This window comes from Anolis carolinensis, chromosome 4 (assembly GCF_035594765.1).
Source record: "Anolis carolinensis isolate JA03-04 chromosome 4, rAnoCar3.1.pri, whole genome shotgun sequence".
Lineage (NCBI taxonomy): Eukaryota > Metazoa > Chordata > Lepidosauria > Squamata > Dactyloidae > Anolis > Anolis carolinensis.
In genome coordinates this window covers 28,265,506-28,290,665 of record NC_085844.1, presented here as the reverse complement: position 1 = coordinate 28,290,665, position 25,160 = coordinate 28,265,506, and the positions used below count along the sequence as shown (strand labels likewise).

At 40.8% G+C, this 25,160-nt stretch overlaps 1 protein-coding gene across 3 annotated transcripts in view; it reads left to right on the top strand.

Annotated features, from left to right (window-relative positions):
• The window catches only part of vps13b (vacuolar protein sorting 13 homolog B), a 389,126-nt gene that overhangs the window by 289,234 nt on the left and 74,732 nt on the right, over positions 1 to 25,160 (top strand). For all 3 annotated transcript variants that reach the window (XM_003226609.4, XM_008119485.3, XM_062980141.1), the window contains exons 37-39: positions 7,783 to 7,985; positions 17,359 to 17,566; positions 17,850 to 18,034. In XM_003226609.4, coding sequence (XP_003226657.2) covers positions 7,783 to 7,985; positions 17,359 to 17,566; positions 17,850 to 18,034 — 596 coding nt within the window. The remainder of the gene's footprint in view (positions 1 to 7,782; positions 7,986 to 17,358; positions 17,567 to 17,849; positions 18,035 to 25,160) is intronic.

Here is a 25,160-nt window from a genome sequence, read left to right as displayed (position 1 = left end):
TAAATTAATTTTGACTACCTAAAATAATTTGCTAGAGTAACAATCCTTTTATTGCACCCAGAAGAAAGAAGCATAAACTCTTTCCAGCACTTGAACAATAGGAAATGAATTCTTTGTCAGTAAAAGCCAGAGGACAAACTAAACATTTTAATGGCCACTGAGGATTGAAGTGGAAGTTCAGCCTGTAGACAGCTATACAAATCACTAACGAAGCGTAATGAATATTGGGTGTGGGCATCAGGGTCCTGTCAGTTTTGACACCGTGTCCCAAGTAGCTTAAACACAACACTCAAGGAAAGGTGGAGACCTCATCAGGTCTCTAACATCTGGGATTTTATTTGTCATTTTGGCATACCCTACAAGCGCAAAAGAAAGAGTAAAAGGGGATTATCTTGACAATGAAATGAGTTACTGAATCTTGTGATAATGAAAAGCAGAACAATTCTAATTCCTTTCTATAGTCCCAGAGGTAGAGGTGCGTTTATAGGTCTGCAGAAGTAAATGTAGGAGGGAAGAACAGATGGCCGAAAATCCATGAAATAAGACGCCACCTAATCCCAGGACTGAGTACCACTATTAATCCTGGTCAGGTTCCCTACTGTTACTTTATAAAAGAGTTCAGAGTTGCTACTGATGAACTGGCATGTCCTATTTTTTTCAGGGGGAAAAATTAACTGAAGTTTGCTGATTTGGAGAAAGAAAATGCTGGATGTATAAAGGTCCATTAAAAATGCTGTTCCACCTGCCAGTTCACTTATGAAAGTGCAAAGCAGGGATGACATTCAGATGGAACAGCCTCAAACTATTTGGGTTTTTTTTCAAAACCTTTTCCCCCTACTGTTACATTCATAATGGATGTAATAGCATATCCTCTGAGAAAGGAACATTTTGTTTATTAAATTGATATATGTGCTGTGCAGGATAGCTGTACACTGAAGTCGTGGGTCCAACACTTTATATTTTACTATTGTAAAACTACTATCAAAATGTTGTTAACTGTAAAGTTAGACTTTGTTGGAACTGCTGCACTCTAATAAATGGAAGATGTCACAGTGAATCTCAAAACTAGGGACACGGTCTTCTTGAAATGTCTTTTGCACAAGACATACAGTACTTGGTTTTGTGCCATTAAAATTGGAAAGTGCTTGTTGATCATTTTGAAATGACCATTCCAACATTCAAAACATTAAGTCCATGCATTCGTCTAATAGTCATGTCTGTGTTTTAGTGTTTTTATTGTTCTATGGACAATTTGTTATATTTTTAAATATAAACTTCAGACCTCTGAACTAGCATTCTTATAATTTCATGTAGCAAATTATAAATTGTAGTCAACCAAAATTGCAAAATTATATATTTACTAGAACAATAAACTAAAACAATAGATACATCAGATACCATTGGTCATCTTGTGATTTCCAGACTATTGAACATTCAGTATTGAACATGGAGTACCTGCTAAGCTTTTCTTAAATGGAGATGAGCTCATTTTGTAAAGATAACCATCTTTGACTTTGCTGCTGATTCATCACTGGCCTGAACTTCATTTGAACCTTGTTAGACACAAAACAAGCAGGACGTCTGGCCCAAGCTATAAAATATAATTAAGCCCTTTTCAAAAGATGTGTAAGAGAGCATTGCTCCCCGCTGCTGCCCTCAATATATATCCACTACCACCAGTACAGCCAATAAAGTTAAATCAAGCACTGCCTGCAATGGATTAAAATAATAGATGTCTATGATAGTTAATGTTTGAAGTACTTAAACAAAATACACACCCATGCTGCCAGGGCTTCTGTAATGCTGGAGAGACATATATTCATAATGAATTCAAGATTGGTCTGTTCAGCATCATTAATTTCTATTTACCATTGGTAGCACATCTTGCGTTTTTACAGAGCCCACATGTGGTCATATACAATGCTGGAAAACTCCTTCAGTGATGAATGGTTAATTGGTAATGTAGAAATATAGCACTCCTGGGGAGAGTGAACCATTGCAAGACTCTGTTTTACACTAATGAGAAATCCAGTAGTCTAATTTATTGTACTGGATCATTGCTGGCATTTTCACTTAGCCTGATGTCTTAACCTGCTGATGTGTACTTGACCTAGCACAGCATTTCGGTTAAATGGAGTACCTATTCGAGAGGTCTGTTCTTTCATCTTTTAATGTTCAGGTGTGTTGGTCTTTGTATTGTTCTGAGACCACACTGGCAATTTCTAATTAGGTAGCGAGAGTGTCCAAAAAGGAACACACATGTGCTTCATCTGGAAATTGACCATGGGCCTTCAAAGGGCAAACCGTAACAGGGTCCTCCTCTTGTTAGTCTGACCATTTTGACAGTGATTCTCCTATCATTTTTATAAAATCTGAAAAATATCCAAGTGCAGGCTTTAAAGTACGGGTGGAAATCATATACACCCCCCCCCCCCAAAAAGTCCCAGGAGCCATAAGCAATGGCCAACGGAATGCAAGGAAGTGCTGTTCATTGTCCAACAATGTTTGGAGAGTTTTATGAAACCCATCACTCCTTTAGAAACAGTAAGGAAAAGTGGTTGATAGCAGCACAAAAGAGTGAAATACAGTAGAACAGGCAGGAGGATGCTCATCATGTTGACCTTTTTCTACAAAAATATTCTTGATACAAACTAAATGTACCATAAAAATTAAATTAGAATTGGACTGGATTTTAAGTATACAAACACAACTGTTAAAACATGTAGACTTGAAACAGCTGAGTTATTTGGATAATATTTGTATCCCATGTTTTTAAGCTTTTATTACTATCAGTTGTACCTGGGATATTGGTTGCAAGAAGATGTTTTCTTGATCTTTATTCTTGGCCTTACTTCGGTGTTGCAATTAATCCCACTTCCTTGGTTTTATCATTGAGACACATTGTATTCACCTGGAATAGCACCATAGGTAGTATGTATGAGCTTGAAATATATCTGATGTATAGCTCAGTTGTAGAGCATATATGTTGCATACAAAAGGTTCTTACATTCAATTCCTCACACATGCAATTTTAAAAGGCTCAGGTAGCAGGTGATTTGAAATAACTTTCTATGAGACCCTGGAGAATCAGAGAAAACAGTACTGAGCCAGAAGAACCCAGGATTAATTTGTGTGCAGAGGCAATGCAAGAACATGTGCTCACTAATGGTTACACAACACACAAAGTATCAGTTTGATTGGGAATTGTATCAAAGAATGTAAAGAAGAGTTCCAAGATAGCTACTATGCATTGTAGAAGCAAACATATCTTTTTGGATCTGCTTGTATCCTTTGCTGTGGTGTACTGTATTGGATTATAGCCCAGAGAATAAACAATTGGAGTTAGAACAAAACAGAATGTGGCATTAAAAACTTTATGCGAGAGAGGTAATGCAACTAAACAATTAGAGTTTCTCTATTCTGTGGAATTTCTTCCTGCATTTCATTGGGGAAAACACAGATACGTGGATCATGAGAATTTTGTTATTCAGTTTTGCTGTTCTGTTATAGCTGCTTTCACTTATTGGGACTTCGCTTACATTTATTTTAATATCTCCCCTTTACAAAAAGTTATTTAGTCATTGCATTAAGTTTAATAGTTTGGAGTTTTTTGCAATTGTTATGCCAGTTTACTTTTTTGGACACTATCTACCATGTTCCTGCAGATTCCTCAAGTTTTTCTAATCTAAACCATTTCCAGCTGCACAAAGAGTACCTGGATATTCCTTGCTAACATGTGTCATCTCCGTCTGTTCTTCATAATGACATACAGAAACTTCATTATAAAGAAGGTTGATTGTCCTTTGCGCCATTAGCACAGTGATACATCCAAGTGCTATTACAGATCAAAGTGCAGCCTGGTAATGTAAGACTGGAATATTCTGTAAATATTATCCAACCACTTTTATTAGAGTCCTGAATGGTTATTTTTAAAAGTCATGAAACATTTTGCTCCTTGAGCCAAAGTATTGCACTGACCAAGAAATATGTCAGAGTTCAGGAAGCAGCCATTCAAGTACGGTGTGCTAACTTCTGGATATCCCAATAGTTATTTAGGGAGATAAATATGGTTCTTTTGCAAGCTGCCATATCAGCTTGAATGGAAACAGTTGCCATGGTATAATCTGTTTAAATTTTAAAGAGGAGAATGAATCCTTCAGTAGATTTTTAGAGAAGCCTTAGAGTACTTAGTGAAATGATGTGGGGCAGGCAGGGAAGGAAAAGGGGATATTTCATTTTCTCAGACTGAACCATCATGTTTTAGGAAAGTAACCTTGTAAGTTCAGCTCATAGTTTGTAATTCAATCAGGTGCTTAGAAATCCAAAAATAGGACTCTGGGGCATGCTGATATGTACGATCAATTTTTCAGCACTCCTATCCTTTGGCATGCAAATTCCTTTTGTCCACACATGTTAACCTGTTGGGATTCCTCTATATTTGATGCTCCAGTGAAAGAAGTTTACTGAATCCCATGCCTTATTTCACTCACCATTACTCTTACAGTACATCTGTAACCATCTGTCCTCAGCTGTTCTTAAGTACTTGTTTTTTAACCCTCTTGTGATTGTACTGACAACATTTCTCTTTAGGATCCACCCCTCCCTCTTCATTAAGTGTATTATGATTTATACAGCTAGATTTATTTCACCCCAAAGAGGGAACAGAACAGCTGAAAAACAAAAGTATAATGTCCTGTAGGAAAAAAATGGCTCTTAATAAAAATTAGAATAAAGAATGTTTCAAAATTGTCTTCAGTCCCAGTACAATTATTCTTCACAGTATAAGTAAAAAAAAATTCTGGGTTTTGAGGGTTTTTTTTCCTTTTTATAATGGATCATTGGTTTAAATTAAATTGGTGTCAACTAGAAAAGAATATTCTATCTCTATCAGTACCCTACAGATTTCAAAGCAAGAATATTTTGCAGCATTGATGTAGTGATAGGTTTTGAAACATGATTTTAAATGTTTGATGCACGAATGGATACTCTTGGACAAATGGTTGCATTATAAAGCTTTTGCTGACCTAGCAAGCCATACTTTTTAGCTGCATTCATGACTAAAACATGGTAGTAGGATTCCTTGCAATATTAGTATTAACACCGATGTTGAAATGCTCCATGGAACATATGTATCAAGTCATACAGTATTGATACTTGTGGCAACATGAATAATTTGAGATGATCCTTGGCTCACCAGTAATAAGTTAATACAAATGGTAGAAACCTAGTCAAATCCTTAACCTTATCTCCCAGCCCCATTCATAATTTCTTGAATAAGAATGGATGTCAATTCCAACATAAGGAAAACTCCTGGATGATTATGATATTTCCTTTATTACCCAATGTCTTTATTGTACTTAAAGCAAGCATGGAAATGAACTTTGGAGAAGGAAGGCACATGCCTGGTGGAAGCATAAAATTGTTTCTTTATGGGAACATTTCCAAGATTCTCAGAGTCACAACTTTTAGAAGTGAATCTAGAACCAAATGAAAATCTGGGTAAATATTTGAAGAGGGAAAGGCGTCTTATGAAGGGATAAACTTTATTAGGTGAAGGGTGTAAATACTGTATTTATATCTTTCTGTTATGCTTTGGAAGGATCCAATTGAATCAGGATAGTGGTACGTAGTTTGATGTCATTCGCATTCATTGTTTTTAATAGAAGGAATACTTTTATTTTCTTTGCTGTGGAATTATGTTTTCTGCTCTTAGGTTGGTTTGTGCCACTCTTGAGAAACTGGAAAATACAATTTCTTAGATAAGACTGTACTAATTGACATATTGGTAGATTGCCATTGTTGATTGTGTCACTGAAATGTTATATATTATCTGAATTGGCAGTATGCTCTTCATGAATTTACTATGCTTGTCTTTGTTATGCTGTTTTGACAGAAATGTCTTCATTATTGTCAGTGACCCTTACCTCAAACTTGTTTTTGAAAAACCTCTATATAAAAATGGACAAATATTAGTATTGTGCCTGAAACATTGTGGTGAGCTAATATCCATAAGAACAGAGGAATAAAAATTTACAATTGTTGTTCATAATCAGTTTATCCTGTGGCCATAGTTAAGAAAAGTTGTATATTAAGTCTCTCTTGTCGATTCTGTATCACAATTGTAAAACTGATGTATATGTGACTATTCATTTTGGCATATAGCTTGTTTTCCAGCTTTGGCCACCTGGATAATTCTTGCATTATGGCCTCAGTCTTTTCTACAGTTTTCATATTAAGTTAAAGTATTGAGCATGTATTTGCAGCAAAAAAGGTCAATGAAACATTATTGTTTTGTAACATAAACCTTATTATTACAGAGTAATAACTCAATACATTATGAAATTATTCTTGGCATGATATATATATTTGGAAATTTTACATTAAGGAAACTGACCAATTTTCCTCATTTCTAAAAGAGATTAAATAAGGAAATCTCTCTGTTTCACCCTACCCACCCCACCTCATTTGCCACAGGTGTCTCTATGGATAGAGTTCTGACTTACTGAAGTCATTCTTTTTTTCTTTTTTCTTTTCTTTTCTTTTCTTTTCTTTTCTTTTTTTTGGCAGAAGTTTGAAAACTCTGCTTGATGAAACAGCTGCCTGGTGTAGAACCTAGGTGTTTTTTAATCTTTCATCTTTTATAACTATTAAATTACATTAGGAAAATAAGCTATAGGCATTGCAGATTAAGTATGTTGAAATTCAATATTCACAATGACAATTCCAAATATGAATAACATAGTTTATAGTGGAGCCCTCAACTTTCAAATCCATTACTTTGTATTTGTTGTCCTAAGGATTTTCAAGGACTTTAAACTGCAGTAGAAGTATAGATTTTTAGGGAGGCATTTATTTCTTAAAAGATATATGTGTGTTCAGAATAAACAGCAAACATAAACTGCAACTGGATATATTATAGAATTAGTTTAACTGGGTTGTCTAGCTGAGTTTTCAACATTTTTCTAGAAAATGTACTTCCATATCAGGTGTAGTTAGAACTGAGTTTTATCTGCTTCGCCTTATAAATCTATTCCAGCATTATAAATCTATTGCAGCATTATCTAGGCCAGTTATTCTTAAGCTCCCAACCCCAAATGCGTCTCCTTAGCTCTGTATTGGAGTCTTGAAAAATGTGGAAACAGTGACTGTAGACATTTACATGAATCTGTTATGCTGTATTTACAGTGGACTCTACAGAAGATGCTACAGCTGTACTTAAAAAAAAAAACAACAACAACAACCTGATTAGCAAGCCTTGCAAATGCTGATTTGTTGTACCTATTTTATAATGCCTACATACCTGTGGTGACATAAAGATTTCTCAGGCCAAAAGACCTCGTGAGTGGAAACGTTTATGTTTTGATCTAGACCAATGGTCCTCAACCTGTAGGTCCCCGGATGTTTTGGCCTTCAACTCCCAGAAATCCTAACACCTGGTAAACCAGCTGGGATTTCTGGGAGTTGTAGGCCAAAACACCTGGGGACCCACAGGATGAGAACCACTGATCTAGACAATAGCATATTACCTCTGGTTTGTGTGATAACATACTAGTAGACTTATTGTAATGGGAAGGATCATTTTTGTTTAGAATCAGTTTTGAAAATGTTCATATGAGAGTTGATAGTTTACTATCTGTCAACTGGTTGATAAGTCATTAACTGGTCATATAAGATGTAAGTGCCTTTTCAGCAGCACTGGCTTCAATTCTTTCTGTATTTGAAATAAAAATACTACAGTAAATTTAATGATATCTAACTTTAATGTTTTTGTTTATATATTAGGTAGAATTAATGGATCAACAATAATGCTTGACATCAATGATTTCCTTATTAAGACAAGTCTCCAGGAAAAAAGCAGAACACTACTTGGACCTGTTTGTTGTTCTGTCACTGTAGAAGCCAAATGGTGTAAACACAGTGGCAATCCTGGTCCAGAGCTGTCAATTCCAAAAGTATACATTGATGTGAGAGGTGGACTGATGCAGGTCTGTATGAGTAATTCCTGAGTTTGGGGGCAATATGAAGTTGTCAGTAGCATGAGAAAATGTCCTAAGTCTGAGGAAATTTGAGAATGTGTATATTCGTTTTCATACATGGAAATGACTATTAACTAGACCTTGTTCTTTATTCTCTTCCTTATGCATGTTTTTCTCTGTAATATGGGCAGTACTCGAGTTACAAACATCCGATTTACAAATGACTCATAGTTAAGAATGAAGGTGAGACAACAGGAAGTGAGAGAAATCTATCCCTCAGAACTGAAATCCACTCTTGGAAGAGTTATTGTGGGGAAAAGGCGTCTCCACTGAAACCAATCCTTGTTTCCACAACAAGCCATTTTTTTTCAAAATCCAATGATCACAGAGCAGAAAGTGAGGTGAAAGCTTCTGAAGAGGGGCACAGACAGCAAAACAAACACACAGGAGTGTTAATCCTTTCCTTTGCAATCCAAAGCTATATATCTATATATGGCTGGAGTTGCACTTTAAAAATGTCCCTGTTCCGACTTAGGTTCTGTAGGTTTGTTCTTAAGTTGAATTTGAATATATCTTGTTCATAACTTGGGAACTGTTGTTTATTCATTCAGTCACTTTGGACTCTTTGTGACCTCATGGACCAGCTCACACCAGAACTCCGTGTCTGCCATCACCGCCCCCAGTTCCTTGAAGGTCAAGCCAGTCATTTCAAGGATACCATCCATCTATCTTGCCCTTGGTCAGCCCCTCTTCTTTTTTCCTTCCATTTTCCTCTGCATCATTATCTTCTCCAAGCTTTTCTGTCTTCTCATTATGTGATCAAAGTACTTCATCTTTACCTATAATATTATCATCATCATCATCATCATCATTTAATTACTTATTAATCGCCCTCCATCCAAGAGGCTCTAGGCTCTCAGAATTTTCCTCCAACACCGCAGTTCAAAAGCATCTATCTTCCTTCGCTCTGCCTTCCTTATGGTCCAGCTCTCACATCCATAGGTTACTGTGGGGAATATCATTGCTTTAACTATGCGGATCTTCATTGCCAGTGTGCTGTCTCTACTCTTTACTATTTTATCAAGGTTGGTCATTGCTCTCCTTCCAAGAAGTAAACGTCTTCTGATTTCCTAGCTGCAGTCTGCATCTGCAGTATTCTTTCTGCCTAGAAAGACAATGTCTGTCACTGCTCCATGTTTTCTCCCTCTATTTGCCAGTTATCAATCAGTCTGGTTGCCATAATCTTGGTTTTTTCTCGTGTACTCTGTGAATGCACACTAATGGAGAACGCTGCGCCTGCGCAGGCTCCAACGGATACTCTTCCAAGCTAAAGTTTGAAATTTGGCGGTAACCCCGCCCCTCTTCCCGGAGGGTATAAAGGGCGCCCTCCGCGCCCGCTCTCCAGTTCCTTTTTTTCCGCCGCAAAGCTCACTTCGGACTCTTCGTTCTTATGTCAACCACGCGTTTTAAACGGTGCACTCAGTGTGCCGCTAAGATTCCAGATTCCGACGGCCACGCTAAGTGCCTTTTCTGCCTTGGCGAAAGCCACGTCGTCGGTACCTGCCGTTTTTGCCTGGCCTTTACAGCTCAAGCCAGAAGAAATAGAGCTGCGAGACTCCGCGCAGCTCTTTACGAAAAAACTCTTGCTCCTGAGGCTTCCACTTCCACCTCAGCCTCGATGGCGTCCAGGCCTGCCCCGTCGGTGTCATCTAAAACCTCGAAAACCTCGAGACCGCGACCGACCAAACCGCCCTGCACGGTGACCACCGCTACGGTATCCACCCGATCGGGCAAGATGGGCCCTTCATCAACTTCGAGTTCGGTGGCTTCGGCCATTTCCACTCGATCCCGCCTGGCTGCGCCGCCATCTTCTTCCGCCATGAAGATTGCCTTCAAGAGGGCTCAGGAGGAATCCAGATGGGCTCAATCTGACTCGGCAGCTGTGTGCCCGATTCCCCCGACGCCGGGAAAATCGCTGAGGGTCGCGTCGAAACAACCCCCAGCAAAGAAAAGAATGATCCAGAGGTCGTCCTCCTCAGCGTCTTCGAAGAAGGACGTCCCCTCCTCTGGGCCTTCCTCTAGGAGATCCTCTCCTATCCAACCGGCACAACGCCTCCGCTCCTCTTCCTCTCCTCATGGTCAGTCCTCGGATGTGGACGCTCAAGCCTCCCCCGACCGGTCGGTCAGGACGGTTATTAAGGCTCCCCAGCCGGCACCATCTCGTCTTCCGGCTCGACAAGAACTCTTTCCCCCTGCTCAAACACCTGAGAGGGGTAGACAGATGACGCGCTTAGCCCGCGCCGCCCAGGCCTCCGCGTCCAAGGGCGTTCCTCCACAGCCGGCTCTCCCTGCTCCTGAGGTTATGCCTCATCAGGACTCTGTGCTTGTTTCTCCTCCCCGGTCCCCTCAAGGGCCCGAGGAGGATGACCCCGATATCGAACGCCCCGAGTCGATACTCTCCGCCTCTGTGGTTTCTCTCGGTCTCGACCTCTCCCCGCCTCATGACGCCTACGAGGTCGACCCACCTTCCCCGACGGATAATATCCGGGCTTTCTCCGACCAGATGGTCAGAATGGCAGACGCTCTGGGGATGGAAATTAAACAAACTTCAAAGGCTGTTACCGACCCCGTTTTCAAGAGGGTTCAAGCCCAAGCCCCGCCGGCCACCTTGCTGCCTTTTCTTCCATACCTCCTGGACGTCATCCAGGCATCTTGGAAGACTCCATCTTCGATACCTCCAACCTCTAAGAAAATAGAGGCCTGGTACCGAACCGATGACGAAGCCTTGGAATGGCTCAAGCATCACCCTGACCCAAACTCCATGGTGGTAAAGGCCTCCCAATCGTCGGGTCGACAATCCAACTCCCCGGCCGACAGAGAGGGCAAACGCTTCGATGCGGTAGGCCGCAAGCTGTACTCCGGTGCTCTCCTCCTTTGCCGCATGGCAAACTACGGGGCCTGCATGGGCGCTTATCAACAGATCCTCTGGGAGAAAGCCCAACCTTTCTTCGCCAAACTTTCTGACGAAGACCGGTCAGTCCTTTCGACCCTCCAACAGGAGGCGGACTCTCTCGCACACCACCAAATTCAAATGGCTAAGCATACCGGTGATACCGCCGGAAAAATGATTGCCCACGCGGTCGCGATCAGACGGCATGCATGGCTTCGGTCCTCAGGACTCTCTTCTTCCTCTCGACAAGTGATCGAAGACCTTCCTTTCGACACCCAGGGCCTTTTCAATTCTGGCACTGATGACAAACTTAAGTCCAATCACGACTTCAAGATTCTCGCAACAAAGTGCGGGACCGATCAACCTCAGGCTCAGCGGACCCGATGGTTCCCGCAACGGTACCGTCGCTACCCTCAGCCTTTTCGTCACCAGCCGTTTCGACGCTCGTCGAGCTCGAGTCACCACAGTCATCAGCAACAACCTCGCCGCCAGCACCAGGTCCCGAAAGGTCGGGGCAAAGGTCCTGCAGCTATGCCACAACCCCAACGTCGGGCCTGACGCCCACTCTCTCGGGGATCTTTCTATCTCCACTACTACTGCCACTACCATGCCGTTCCTAGGCCCCGACCAGATCCTTCCTCTCTGTTCTTTTCTCGACCGCCTAGCTCCTTTCTACCGCGAATGGGAGTCTATCACCTCAGATGCCTGGGTTCTTCGCATTGTCAGAGACGGCTATGCCTTGGAATTCGAAACTTTGCCACCCACGGGTCACATCCTCCACACCGACCCTTCACCGGAAATATGCGCCGAGGTCGACTCCCTTCTGGCGAAGGGCGCAATCCAGCCTTCTCCTTCCGAGCAGGACACTCGAGGTTTCTTCTCGAGATACTTTACGGTTCCCAAGCAGGGCGGAGGCCTTCGGCCTATCCTCGATCTACGGGCTCTAAACCTCTTCATTCTGCCTTCAAAATTTCGAATGGTTTCAGTGGCCTCCATCCTCCCGATGCTCCGACACGGAGACTACTTCGCCTCTATAGACTTACGCGACGCGTATTTCCACGTCTCGGTGCGTCGATCCCACAGACGCTTCCTTTCCTTCAAGCTCCTGGGACAATCTTACCAGTTCACAGTTCTCCCTTTCGGCCTCGTCACGGCCCCAAGGGTCTTTACAAAGGTGGTCGCCGTGGTGGCAGCGCACCTCAGGAAACAGGGCATTATGGTCTTTCCTTATCTGGACGATTGGATGATTGTCGCGTCCGATCCCTCATCCCTTCAAAACCATGTCTCACAGACTCTTTCTCTCCTGCAACGGCTGGGCCTTCAGTTGAATGTCTCGAAGTCTCAACTCCTCCCAACCACAGAAATCCGTTTCATCGAAGCTCTCTTCAACTCCATCACGGAAACCGCCTCCCTACCGAAGGACAGGTTCCTAGCCCTTCAACAGCACCTTTCCCTCCTCCTCCGCAACCGCAGGATCCGAGCCCACGCGGTCCAAGTTCTCCTGGGTCACATGGCCTCCACGGTCATGGTTACTCCTTTTGCCAGACTACGTCTCAGACCTCTCCAAAGATGGTTCATAGACTCTTTCAAACCCCATCGGCACCCGAGCTCAATGTTTCTCACGGTACCGAACCAGGTTCGCCTCTCCCTTCGCTGGTGGCAGGACCCAGCGAATGTTTGTGTGGGACTTCCCTTCCATCCCTCCCTTCCGTCAGTCACCATCACGACCGACGCCTCCAATTTTGCGTGGGGAGCCCACATGTCGAACCTCACCGTCAGGGACCTGTGGTCCACCCAAGAAAGGTCTCACCACATAAACTTTCTAGAACTGTTATCAATCTTCAAAGCCCTCCGGGCGTTTGCTCGCTTTCTTCCCCACAAGACCGTTCTGATCCAAACGGACAACGTAGTAGCCATGTACTACATCAACAAACAAGGGGGTACGGGCTCGAGAAAACTCATGGCTCTTTCGATGGACATTTGGCTATGGTGCATAGCGAGACACATAACTCTGTCGGCAGTTCACCTTCCGGGGGCTCAAAATACTTTAGCAGACTCTCTAAGCAGAATAACGACCTCCCCCCACGAGTGGCGTCTCGATCCCGAGATCCTGAAATCCGTCTTCGACGATTGGGCCTGGCCAGCTCTGGACCTTTTTGCCTCCCCCTCGAACGCTCAACTTCCTCGATTCGGAGCGAGACTACCTCCATACTCGACTCCGGGCTGTCTCGGAGACGCGTTTCTCCTTGACTGGACTCTCGAACCCGTCTATCTATTTCCTCCCTTCCCTCTCATCTCGAGAGTGATAGAGAGACTCTATCTAACACCGACATCGGCCATCCTGATCGCCCCTGCATGGCCACGCCAGCCGTGGTATCCCACGCTGCTCCGGATGTGTGCGGATCCCCCCCGCACCCTCCCAATTCTCCCTCATCTACTATCTTCACAGAAGGGACAGGTTCTCCACCCCGACGTCCCGTCCCTGCACCTGACTGCCTGGAGGATACTTCCTTAAACTCTCTCCACCCAGACCTGCAGGCGATCCTGCGCGCTGCTCACAAACCGGCCACATCGAAAGCCTATGCTTACAAGCTGGCGAAATTCCAAACTTTCCTTCGGGACCGACGCGTCGATCCCGCCTCTACTTCGATCCCGCTGGTCATGGACTTTCTACTTTCCCTTGCGGATCGTCAACTTTCTCTGGCCTCGATAAAATCCTATCTCGCTGCTCTCTCCTGGCATTTCCAACGTCAGGGACAACCCTCTCTCTTTTCTAACAACCTCATTAAGACCTTCCTTCGAGGTTACAACAACTTGCATCCTCCAGTCCAACCTCCGACTCCCGGATGGAGCCTCGAACTCGTCCTTTCTCAACTAGCTTCAGCTCCCTTCGAACCTATGGCCTCTGCAGACCTTCACCTTCTCTCTTGGAAGACTGCCTTCCTCATCGCTATCACCTCTGCCCGCAGGCCTTCGGAACTGGCTGCTCTCCGGGTGGACGAACCCTACCTCCGTTTCCACCACGACAGGGCTGTCCTTCGCCCGGACATCACCTTCCTACCTAAGGTGGTCTCTGCTTTTCACCTGAACCAGGACATAATACTTCCTGCTTTCTTCCCCAATCCTTCTTCTTCTCTAGAACGGAAACTCCATCTCCTCGATGTCAGGAGAGCCCTCCTTTTCTACAAGGACAGGAATAAGGACATACGTAAGTCACCTAGACTTTTTGTGGCTTACGCTACCCACAAACTGGGCGAACCTCTTTCTTCCCAAAGACTCTCACACTGGATTGCTCAGACCATTGAGCTCGCTTATCAGCTGGCCAAACGCCAGCCCCCCTCTTTGATCCGCCCTAGATCTACAAGGGGCCTTTCCACCTCTACGGCCTTCCTGAGGGGCGTCCCTCTCGACTCCATCTGTTGAGCGGCTATCTGGTCCACTCCATCCACCTTTGTTTCACACTACAGGATGGACTCAAAGAACCTCAAGGACTCGGCTTTTGCCAGGTCCGTCCTCTCCTCCTGCCTTACCTAATGTTGTTGCCTTACTCAAACCCATTTTTCGGGTTTATCCTTCTTACAGGCTGACCGTTGTCATCCACCTCGTTTGTAATCAATGTGCTCAGGGTTTCTTTAACATAGTGCTTGTGTACTATACTTACCCACTGCACTGAAATGTATTTTTTTGAATGCTTCTCCCTCTGTTTTCAGAGAATGAGTTTATGCCTACCTCTGTATTTTCTTACAGACTATTGCCCACTTACTATGTTATGATTGTGTTCTGGATCCTAACACAAGGATCGGTTTTATTGCACTATATGCTATTGCATCGCTTACTTGACCATTGCATTTGCCTGTTTTTTTTTTTGCACCTTGTGCTCAATAAATGTGTTTGGACACTAGACTGGTTATCGGGTTTGCTATCCCACCTACCTACACCTTAGCTTGCTAGTCTCCATTAGTGTGCATTCACAGAGTACACGAAGAAAAAGGACAGGTTGCTTACCTGTAACCGTGTTTCTTCGAGTGTACTCTGTGAATTCACACAATCCCGCCCTTCCTTCCCCACAGGCAAACCTCTCCCTTTCTCGCTGCCTTTGCGGCGTAGGAACTGGAGAGCGGGCGCGGAGGGCGCCCTTTATACCCTCCGGGAAGAGGGGCGGGGTTACCGCCAAATTTCAAACTTTAGCTTGGAAGAGTATCCGTTGGAGCCTGCGCAGGCGCAGCGTTCTCCATTAGTGTGAATTCACAGAGTACACTCGAAGAAACACGGTTACAGGTAAGCAACCTGTCCTTTCTTGATGTTTAACTGCAACCCAGCTTTTGCTCTTTCTTCTTTCACTTTGATTATAAGGCTCCTCAGCTCCTCCTCGCTTTCAGCCATCAATGTGGTATCATTGGCTTATCTAAAGTTTCTTCCAGCAATTTTAACTCCAGCCTTGGATTCATCAAGGCCCGCACATTTCATGATGTGTTCTGCATACAAGTTGAATAGGTAGGGTGAAAGTATACAGACCTGTTGTACTCCTTTCCCAATCTTGGACCAGTCTATTGTTCCATAGTCTGTTTTTCTGTTGCTACTTGGTTGTTATACAGATTTCTCAGGAGACAGACGGGGTGACTTGTTATTCCCATACCACCAAGAACTTGCCACAATTTATTATGATTCACACAGTCAAAGGCTTTAGAATAATCAACAAAACAGTAATAGATTTTTTTCTGAAACTCCCTACCTTCTGCAGTATCCAGCGGATATTGGCAATTTGATCTCTTGTTCCTCTGTCTTTTCTAAACCCAGCTGGTATATCTGGCATCTCTCGCTCCATGTATTGCTGGAGTCTACCTCGCAGGATCTTGAGCATTACCTTACTGGCATGTGAAATAAGTGCCACTATATGAAGGTTTGAACATTCTTTAGCATTTCCCTTTTTTTTGATATGGGGATATAAATTGATTTTTTCCAATCTGATGGCCATTCTTGTGTTTTCCATATTTGCTGGCATATGGCATACATCACCTTGACAGCATCATCTTCCAAGGTTTTTAACAGTTCAGCTGGGATCCCGTCATTTCCTGTTGTCTTGTTATTAGCAATGCTTCTTAAGGCCCATTCAACCTCACTCCTCCGGATGTCTGCTTCTAATTCACTCACCACACCATCAAAGCTATCCTCAATATTACTATCTTTCCTATACAGATCTTCTGTATAGTCTCGCCACCTTCTATTGATCTCTTCAGCATTCACACTGGCCTCCAACAGACAAGAGTTCTTCCCCCCACCCAGGAACTTCCACAGATATATAAACCTTCCTTGCTTAGTTTCTCCATACTTCACAACCTCTGAGGATGCCTGCCATAGATGTGGGTGAAAAGTCAGGAGAGAATACTTCTGGAACATGGCCATACAGCCCAGAAAACACACAACAACCCTGTGATCTAGACCATGAAAGCCTTTGACAACACATCTTCAGCTTCTGTTTGGTCCTTTACATCTTTGTTTTTGATCATGCCCATTTTTGCCTGAAATTTTCTCCCATATTTCTAATTTTCTTAAAGAGATCTCTTGTCCTTCCTATTCTATTGCCTTCTTCCACTTCCATGCATTGCTTGTTTTAAAATAGTTCCTTATCTCTTCTGGCTAACCTCTGGAATTGTGCATTTAATTGGGCATATCTCCTCCTATCACTGTTTCCTTTTGCTTTCCTTCTTTCTTGGGCTACTTCCAAGGCAGATCAGATGGCTCTTTTTCCCTCTTAATTTGCACCCTCTTAATTTCAGTTCCTCCTCTTGCTCCATTCTTCCATTTGGCAGTCCTTTTCAACATTCTGAAATCTAAAGATACCCAACTCACTCAAAAATTTCTTTGAGTTTCCAAGCAGTTTACCATATTTGTTACTTCTCTCTGGACACATTCCAAGCTGTCGATACACTTTTTAAACTACAGTGCCCAGAAGCAGACACAATGTTGATGTCTGACCAAAGCAGAATGGAATACTACAATTACTTATTTTGATATGATCACTTTATTTCTCTTAATACAATGGTTTGGCTTTAAAGGATACTACATACTCATATACAGTTTCTCCAGTAATTATCACTTGGCTTGTGAGGAGAGGGAGGAAAAACCAGGAATCTTTGTCTGTTCTATTTTCTTCTATTGAGGTATAATTTTTTTCTTGATTTAAGGAACTTCGCTGTGAGTTGTTGTAAGAAACTGTTCTGCACTGTGTTCACCACTATAAATACATCTGCTTTTTCAAGTATTATGTGGCCAAAATAACTGGTCTTCCAAACTCTTCAAAATGTACAAGCTTATTTCTCTGTTAAGTCTGGAGAATTTCTAGAATAAACTTACTCACACTTATGCTGGCTCTGTGATTGTCAAACCAAAGTGTTTAAATGTTTTTGAATCTACTTTTGTCTTCTCTTTAAGGTTTTTTGGGGACAAGAACATTTAAATTGCTTAGTTCTTCTGCATGAGCGTTTGCAGAGTTACCTTCTACAAGAAGGCAAGGAAAACAGACAGGGTACCACTCAAATATATCCTGCACAGATTCCTGCAGAAAGGAACCAGGGCTCTAAAACAGAGCATACGTCAGATGATCTACGTACAGGCCTGTTTCAATATATACAAGACACAGGTACAAGTATTTTTAAAAATACATTCCAATTTTAAAATAATTTCAGCAGTAGCCCATTACATATTGCTTTCCTGCAACAGATATTTTGAACCAATATTATCTGTTAGAATACATTTTGTCATTTTCTCCATTTTTACTATGACTCTTTAAAACTTAGGTAGATTGCTCCCCCCTCCTTTTGAGCCAAAGGGATTTGTTTTTAACTACTGTGGTCTCATAAAACAGCAGGCTCCCTTTTTAGAAATTATATAACCAATTATGGCTTCCTCTCCTAATTTGATAGAAGCACAAAAACTCCCGAGTGCCTATGAAGTTGTGTTTTACAATGAAACAGAGGATAATCCAGGAATGATGCTGTGGAGATACCCAGAACCCAGAGTGCTCACCCTTGTAAGAATCACACCAGTTCCTTTTAACACCACTGAAGATCCAGATATTAGCACTGCTGACCTTGGAGATGTTCTTCAGGTTGGTTGAATTTTTGTCAATTTGGAAAGTACATTTAAAACTGCTGTTGGAAGGTGTTTAAAATACTTTAAATGTTTTTTAAAAAATATTAGAGTACATTTCAAAAGAACAAGAAAAGGTATTATGATGAGTGGAACTGGAAAAAAAGGGGGGAGGGGGGGATCCCAGAGATTTGAAGTAGGTCCAAACATAATGCTATTAAGAACAAAAGTCAGACGTGGCTCATGGAATTGTATGCTCTTTGGTCAGGTATGTCAACCTAACACCCTATGCATGGTCAAATAATCCAAGGACAAGTCTAACCCTGAATTCTGTAAAGGATCCAGTAGGACTCATCTACTAATAGCTATCTGTTTCCCATTCATGTTTATAAAAGTCTGTGCATCAAAATGTGCATTTTTAAAAGTATCACATTATTATGATTGGTAGCAGCTGTTTGCTGAATACATGTTTCACTACCTACGTATCAGTCACAACTGATAATCCAGGCAGAGAAGAGCATTGTCAGGACAAGGACAATACCCATGCCTCATACATTTTAGCAGCCTCCAAGCTGTGCACTCTTCCATTTCACCTCTTCTTCTGGTGTGACTCTGAAGATTGGAAATTTGCCCTTTAGAATTACCTCTCAGCTGAGGATGAGAGAGCCTGACTAATTTAAACAGTCATTTATTCCAGCCAATAAGGATCATGAAATATGGTTTGACCCAACCTGTTTGAAAATCTTTCTTCCCTCTTCCCTCATCCAGTTAATCCTGGTTAGGTGCAGTAAGAAAATCTGTCAATTTTCTGGTCCCATGTCTTCTTTAACAAATGCTCTGAGAGGCTAGCCCAGGAAAAAAATGTTGGTGTCCAATAAGAAATGATGCCATGGGATGCTCACTAGAGAGCTTTACTTCAGTTTTTTTTTTACCTTATTGCCTTCACTGACCCTAATAACTTAATACATTATTCCACTTTGTATCATCCTTTGGGTCTTCTCTAAATATTAATTTTTTAAAAAACCCAGAAAAACTGTGTTCTTTTGGATAGCCAGGATGTGTTACCAGCTCTATTTTGAGTGCAACATAACCAAGAACTGCATTATTTATGGATCATATTCAATATTTTAACTTTACCACTGATTCCAAAAGCTTTATGACAGGTTTGGGTTGGATTTATAGGATATATATTTATGATTTATATTTATTGTAATGAAAATGTGTAACTTCAGATGAAACTGACTATTTCATTGCATTAAAAAACGTTTTTCCTTTAACAGTTTGAATAGTTTGCCACTGCTTAAAAGAGTAGCTAAAAGAAATGTGAACTTCAGAGTGACTGGCTTTAAATGTATAACTTGTCATAATTCAGGAGAGATTTGACATTATAGTCAACAAAAATTTATATCCAGTTTCAACAACATTCACATTTTTTCTAGTTTAACAAAAAAATCTCAGTTTTGACTGACTCCATTCCCATTTCATCTTCCATTCACTATTGAGACTATTATTTTGAGGTGCCATTGATATTTGGGGAAAGGTTTCTTGGTAATCCAAACATTCTACTGATTTTAAGTCCTTTTAGAAGCAGGTGTTTTTGAAATCCAAATGTTTGTATGACAAGATAGTGATTAAAATATATGGCATTAGCAAAGAAGGCTGTAAATACTCTGCAACACTTATCAATGGCAATGATTAACACTTGTATCTTTTTAAAAATGACCAGTATACTAAATGATTGAGTTGTTAATACACAATATATTTCCCAGACAAGCAATTATGAAGATAGCCCAAATTTATTAATTTACTTTATTTCTACCCCGCTCTATTTCACCCTGAGGGGGACTCAAAGTGGCTTCCAATTTTGGCAAACATTCAATGCCGCAAACGTACAAGGATCAAATAAGCATATTTATTATCTTATATTATCTGCTTAGAACTGGATTATATGAGGCCCCTTCTACACAGCTGGATAAAATGCACACTGAAGTGGATTATATGACAGTGTGGAGTCAAAATAATGCAGTTCAAAGCAGATAATATAAGATTATAAATGGGTTATATAGCTGTGTGGAAGGGCCTTGAGTCTACACTACCATATAATCCAGTTCAAATCTGATAATCTGTATTTTATAGGCAGTGTGGAAGAGGCCTAAGTGAGGCCTAACTCTGCCTGTCTACTGGGCTGAGTGGGTTGCTAGGAGACCAAGTGGGTGGAGCTTAGCCTTCTAACTGGCAGAAATTGGATAAAAGCAATTATTCATCTCCCTCTAATTAGGACTTTATTTTTCTTTTCTTTTTGTTGTATCAACCTAGAGGCGTGGATGAGGAGTTGTGCTGTCAATTTTCGAGGTTGTGGGGTGTTTAGTTTTGTTGTTTTGTCTGCTGCCATCACTCTCTCATATATATATATATATATATATATATATATATATATATATATATATACACACACACTATATAAAATAAATATAATATAATAAAGAAGATTGCTAGGCTCAGATATATATAAGCAGTTTTGAGTCGCCTTCGGGAGAGATAAAGCGGAGTATAGTATGTATATGGAAAAGTTAGAGCTTTGTGCATATTTATTTAGAGCTTTGTGCATATTTTATGAAAACCTAGAGCTTTTTAGCTTTATTTTTTAAATCTCAAGGTGTTGAAAATATGATTTAGCTACAACACTTTGATCTCTCTGTTAAAAATATATCTATATTTTAAAAGTAAATTATATCCAAGGAGACTTCTATGATCAGCGATTTTCAGTAGCTTTGTATTTTTCCTGGGCACCTTTAATATAACAAGAAAGATAACAAACAAAATGTGGTTCTGGAATCTATGCCTATTTTTCTATATTATTTCTGTATCTTTTACAAAATGTTCTGTTAAAGAAGGAATGCCCAGTAATACATCTGTTTTGTTAACTGAGATATACTTCTATACAACCCGAGGTCTGATTTCCCCTTCAAGTAGTAGGGCTGGGAAAGTTTTTTTTAAAGTCCCCCGGCCAAGGCTTTGGAGATATACAGCCCTACTCAAAGTAGAGAATCCTGAGGTAGATGGACCAATCATCCGACTGTTCATGCGAGGCAGCTTTATTAATCAGTTGATTATATTTGCCTTACATCTATTTAGACTATTTTAGCATCCAAACTCAATCCCCATGTGACAAAAAACAATTGTTGTGTGCCTCCAAGTCATTTTTGACTTCTAGTGATCCTGAGGTTATCCTATCACAGGGTTTTCTTTGCAAGAATTGTTTAGAGGGGATTTGCCCTTGGCTTTCTCTGTGGCTGAGAGGGCATGACCTAATCAAGTTCACCCAGGCAGTTTTCATGGCCAAGCAGGGATGTGAACCCTGGTCTCCTGAGTCATATCACTGTGCCACATTAGCTTTTCAGAGAAACAGTACGGCCATGTTGTTGTTATTAAGCATTGTTATATAAAACTAGTGACAGTGGCAAAACAACCAAATAGCATTGCAGCCAAATCCTTAAGAAGGCCATTAAAATATACAAAGCAATTCCATAGAAAATAAGTGAGTCTTGAAAGTGTTGTAGCTTGACTTAATTTGATAATGCATTCAGGAGGTGTTGGACCAACTGCAGTAAAGGCAGGACTGTCTTAACAGCACTATAGGCCCCTGGGCAAAGCAATGAACTGGACCCCCCACTCAATCCCACTTGACCTCACAATCGAAGGGCGGGGGTGCTTCCCTCATTGCTTGCCTATAGAGCCCTGTTTATGCACGGCCAAACATGCCTTTCTTTAAGCATGGCATAATGCACCCATGCCCCCTTTTCAGTTAATTTCAGTTAATTCACCATATCTGGGAGGAAGAAGGGGAAGGAGGAGGAAGGGAAAGATGTGTTAAAATGGGAACAAATGGGAAGTGTACGTCTTTATTACAAACAGATATGCCAACTCTCCGATACAAGTTCTACAAGTTTTTTCTCCTTTTAACAAGTGAGAGCTTTGAAAATTACGTAGTGTGAAATTCTGGTCTTTGCCTAGATTAGCATGGAGCCTCCATACTCATGGGCTCCCAGGGCAACTACCAAGCATACCCATGTGTTAAGATGGTACTGAATAAAGACCCTCTTTGCCTACTTCCTAGCCCAACTGTTCTCAGAAGTGTGCAGGCACAATGATCCCCTTTTGTTTATGTTAAATATAGGCAAGCAGATACAGGTGAAGTTACTCAACTCCAAACCAGTTAAGAACTTAGAAATTTACTACCAGCTAAATACAGACAGAATATTTTTCGATATCATGTGATTTGAAAACATAACTTCCACCAGTATTTGGGCAGTCACTTTGTGTTCTCACTGAAATTCTTGAAAAGTCTTTAAAGACTGCCCAAAGTATATTCCAGCAGATGTGGTGTGTATGTGTTTGAAAGAGAGAGAGAATGATGCAATATGTAAAGCATGGCTCCTATTGAACCCCACTTCTATTTTTTATCAGTTTCTTGTTCCTAAAATACATTTCTTTTCTTTTCTTAATGTGTCATTGTCTTCTTCAGATGTAATTGAGAGAAAAATAAATCCAAAGCCTGTTGTATTTTATAGGTTTCAAAACCAAATATCAAATATTAAGACTAGAATTCTTCTATCATTGTTGCTATCAGACTTTGGAGTCTTCTAAAGGGCATGTGTGCAAAAAAAAAAAAAAGGTGTGAAGGCATTTCTTGTAGGAAATTATTTTGATACTTATCAACACACTACTTGATTGTATAGGTGTATGTGTCTACATTACACATTGTTCCTCTTTCTGTTCTTACAAAACTTATGTTTTGCTTTTTTAGATTTTAAGGAGAATAAATCCAGTCTTTGTGGCACACTGCAGTCCATAATTCCATTCAGCACACCTGCATTTGCTCTAAACCTAGTAGCTTGATGAATTGATAAGATAAGCTGGCCCACATGCTTTTTCTAAAAATAAAGGAATGCTACATATTTCTTTCTAAATGTTAAAAAGTATTTCTCAGGGCTCTTGAATTACCATATTCTGATACCAAGGGAAAATAAAACCTCAGCTTAGAGTCTTGTTTGTACTTAGAGGGCTTTCCGGACAGGAAGGCAATCTTGATGCAATGCAGTAAGCCACAATACCAGTGGGGCATTACAGGTGAAAAGCACACAGCTGTACCCTGTACCACAATGTATTACAATCATACAGTGGAATATTTCCTGTACAGAAATAGGGCTTGGTTAACTTTGTTTCCCAAGAGTAGATCACATTAAAATGTTATAAAATCATGATTTCCTGCATTTGAATACTTGTGGTTTCTCAACTGGTTCCAATATTACAGTGGGGGTTTTATGGCTTCTATTAGTTGAAGATGTATGGAATCCTCTTTCTCAAATCATCTAAAAGCAAGGAGTAATGTAAAAAGAGAACTATTTTTCCATGCAACATGATTTTTTTTGCATTTCATCTGTATAACTGAACATCTATTATTTGTTTTGTCAAACTTAATATGTGTTCAGGTTTTAATAGAATGAGTTTAAACTGTCCTAGCATTGAAGAAATCTCAGTGTGTTTACTTAGAAATAAAATACAGGAATAATGTTTATTTAATTTTAATTTTTGTGGAAAGAAAGCAAATGGATTTAAGGCAGTGTGTCCTATTACATTCTGATCTCAGCCCCACAACTTTAAAACCAGTGTGTTTGTGACCGTACATCCAACAAGGTTGCTGAATCTGAACAATTGGATTGATATCCATAGCTCATGCTAAAGCAAATCAGTTTTAAAGGTTCTGATTGATTTCTTCTTTTTATCCACTTTCCATTTTATAATTATTTGTGAATAACTTGATTATATTTCCCTATTCTTCTTTGTGGTCTCTGTGAATGCACACATACGGAGTTTCTGCGCCTGCGCAGGCTCTAACGGAAGCTTCTCAAGCTTCTGTGATCTTTCAAACGGTAATCCCGCCCACTCCTCCCTAGGGTATAAAAGGTGCCTTGGCTCCTTTGTTTGTTTGTTTTTGTTAGGCTGCCAAAGTTAATGTGCTTGCTTTCCAATATGATGATAATTTGCATATACAGCAATCATTCTGCAATGTCTTATTTGTACTATATTACAAGAACACAGAAAGTGAGGAGGGTAGCCTATAGAAGAGCAGACTATTCATTCTTTTCCTGTTTCCATTGAAAGCTCAGAAGTGTAGTCCCTGCAGATCTGGGGATTATACTGTATGTAGGACAGATGACAAAAGGGCTGGTAGACAAGAAGGAAGAGGGGGAAGGAAGCGTTGGCAAATACGGGGAAGCAGCTATGAGGAGGACGTCTGGGCTGTTACTGGCTTCTATTGCTTTAAATTCTTACAAAAGCTGATAAAACATTGCTGTTGATTGAGAAGCCTAATTAACAAATAGTTCTAAGATGAAGCAGTTGTTGTTGTTGTTGTTGTTGTTGTTGTTGTTGTTGTTGTACACTCCTGAATTCATCATACCTTCGTTTCTCAGGAGCTATCATGCCACCTGTTGGGTTTATATCACATTTGTAATGAGAATAAAGTAATCCACTTATGTGATTAGCTTAACATGGATCTCTCTGTTTTGATCCCAGACTTTGTTCCAGAAAGTTAATGTTAGGATCTGCAATAAGAATTAGTCTTGCATTAGGCAAGACTTTCTCTCTTTTTTTCACTGACTCTCCAGACCTGCACGTTAAGGATTAGAGAGTAAAGCTTTCAGATTAGAGGCCCGACTTCCAGGCAGTCATGGTCCTGGGCATCTCTAATTTTATAAATTAATCACTGACTGTGAGGTATGTTAAGATCTAGCTTTTGGGCTTATCCATACCATTTGCCTGAACTACATTGGTTTGCCTCAAGTGATGTTCAGATGGCAAATTCGCTTGAGGGAAATACTCTGGAAAAATTTATAAAGGAGAAAAAAAATCTTGGGAACATTTCTCAGATAAACATCTTATGGATTGTAGATTTTTACAGAATCTTTGTGAGCATGGATTCATGTAAACGTTTAAAAGAGAATTGACTGTAGGAGTTGTTCTCTTATTTTCTATATTTTATTCTACATCTTTTTAGTTATATGTCCTAAATAAAAGATGATTGAGTTCACATTTATACAAATAGATAGGCCTCTTCTATAATATATCTGCTTTGGTGTACA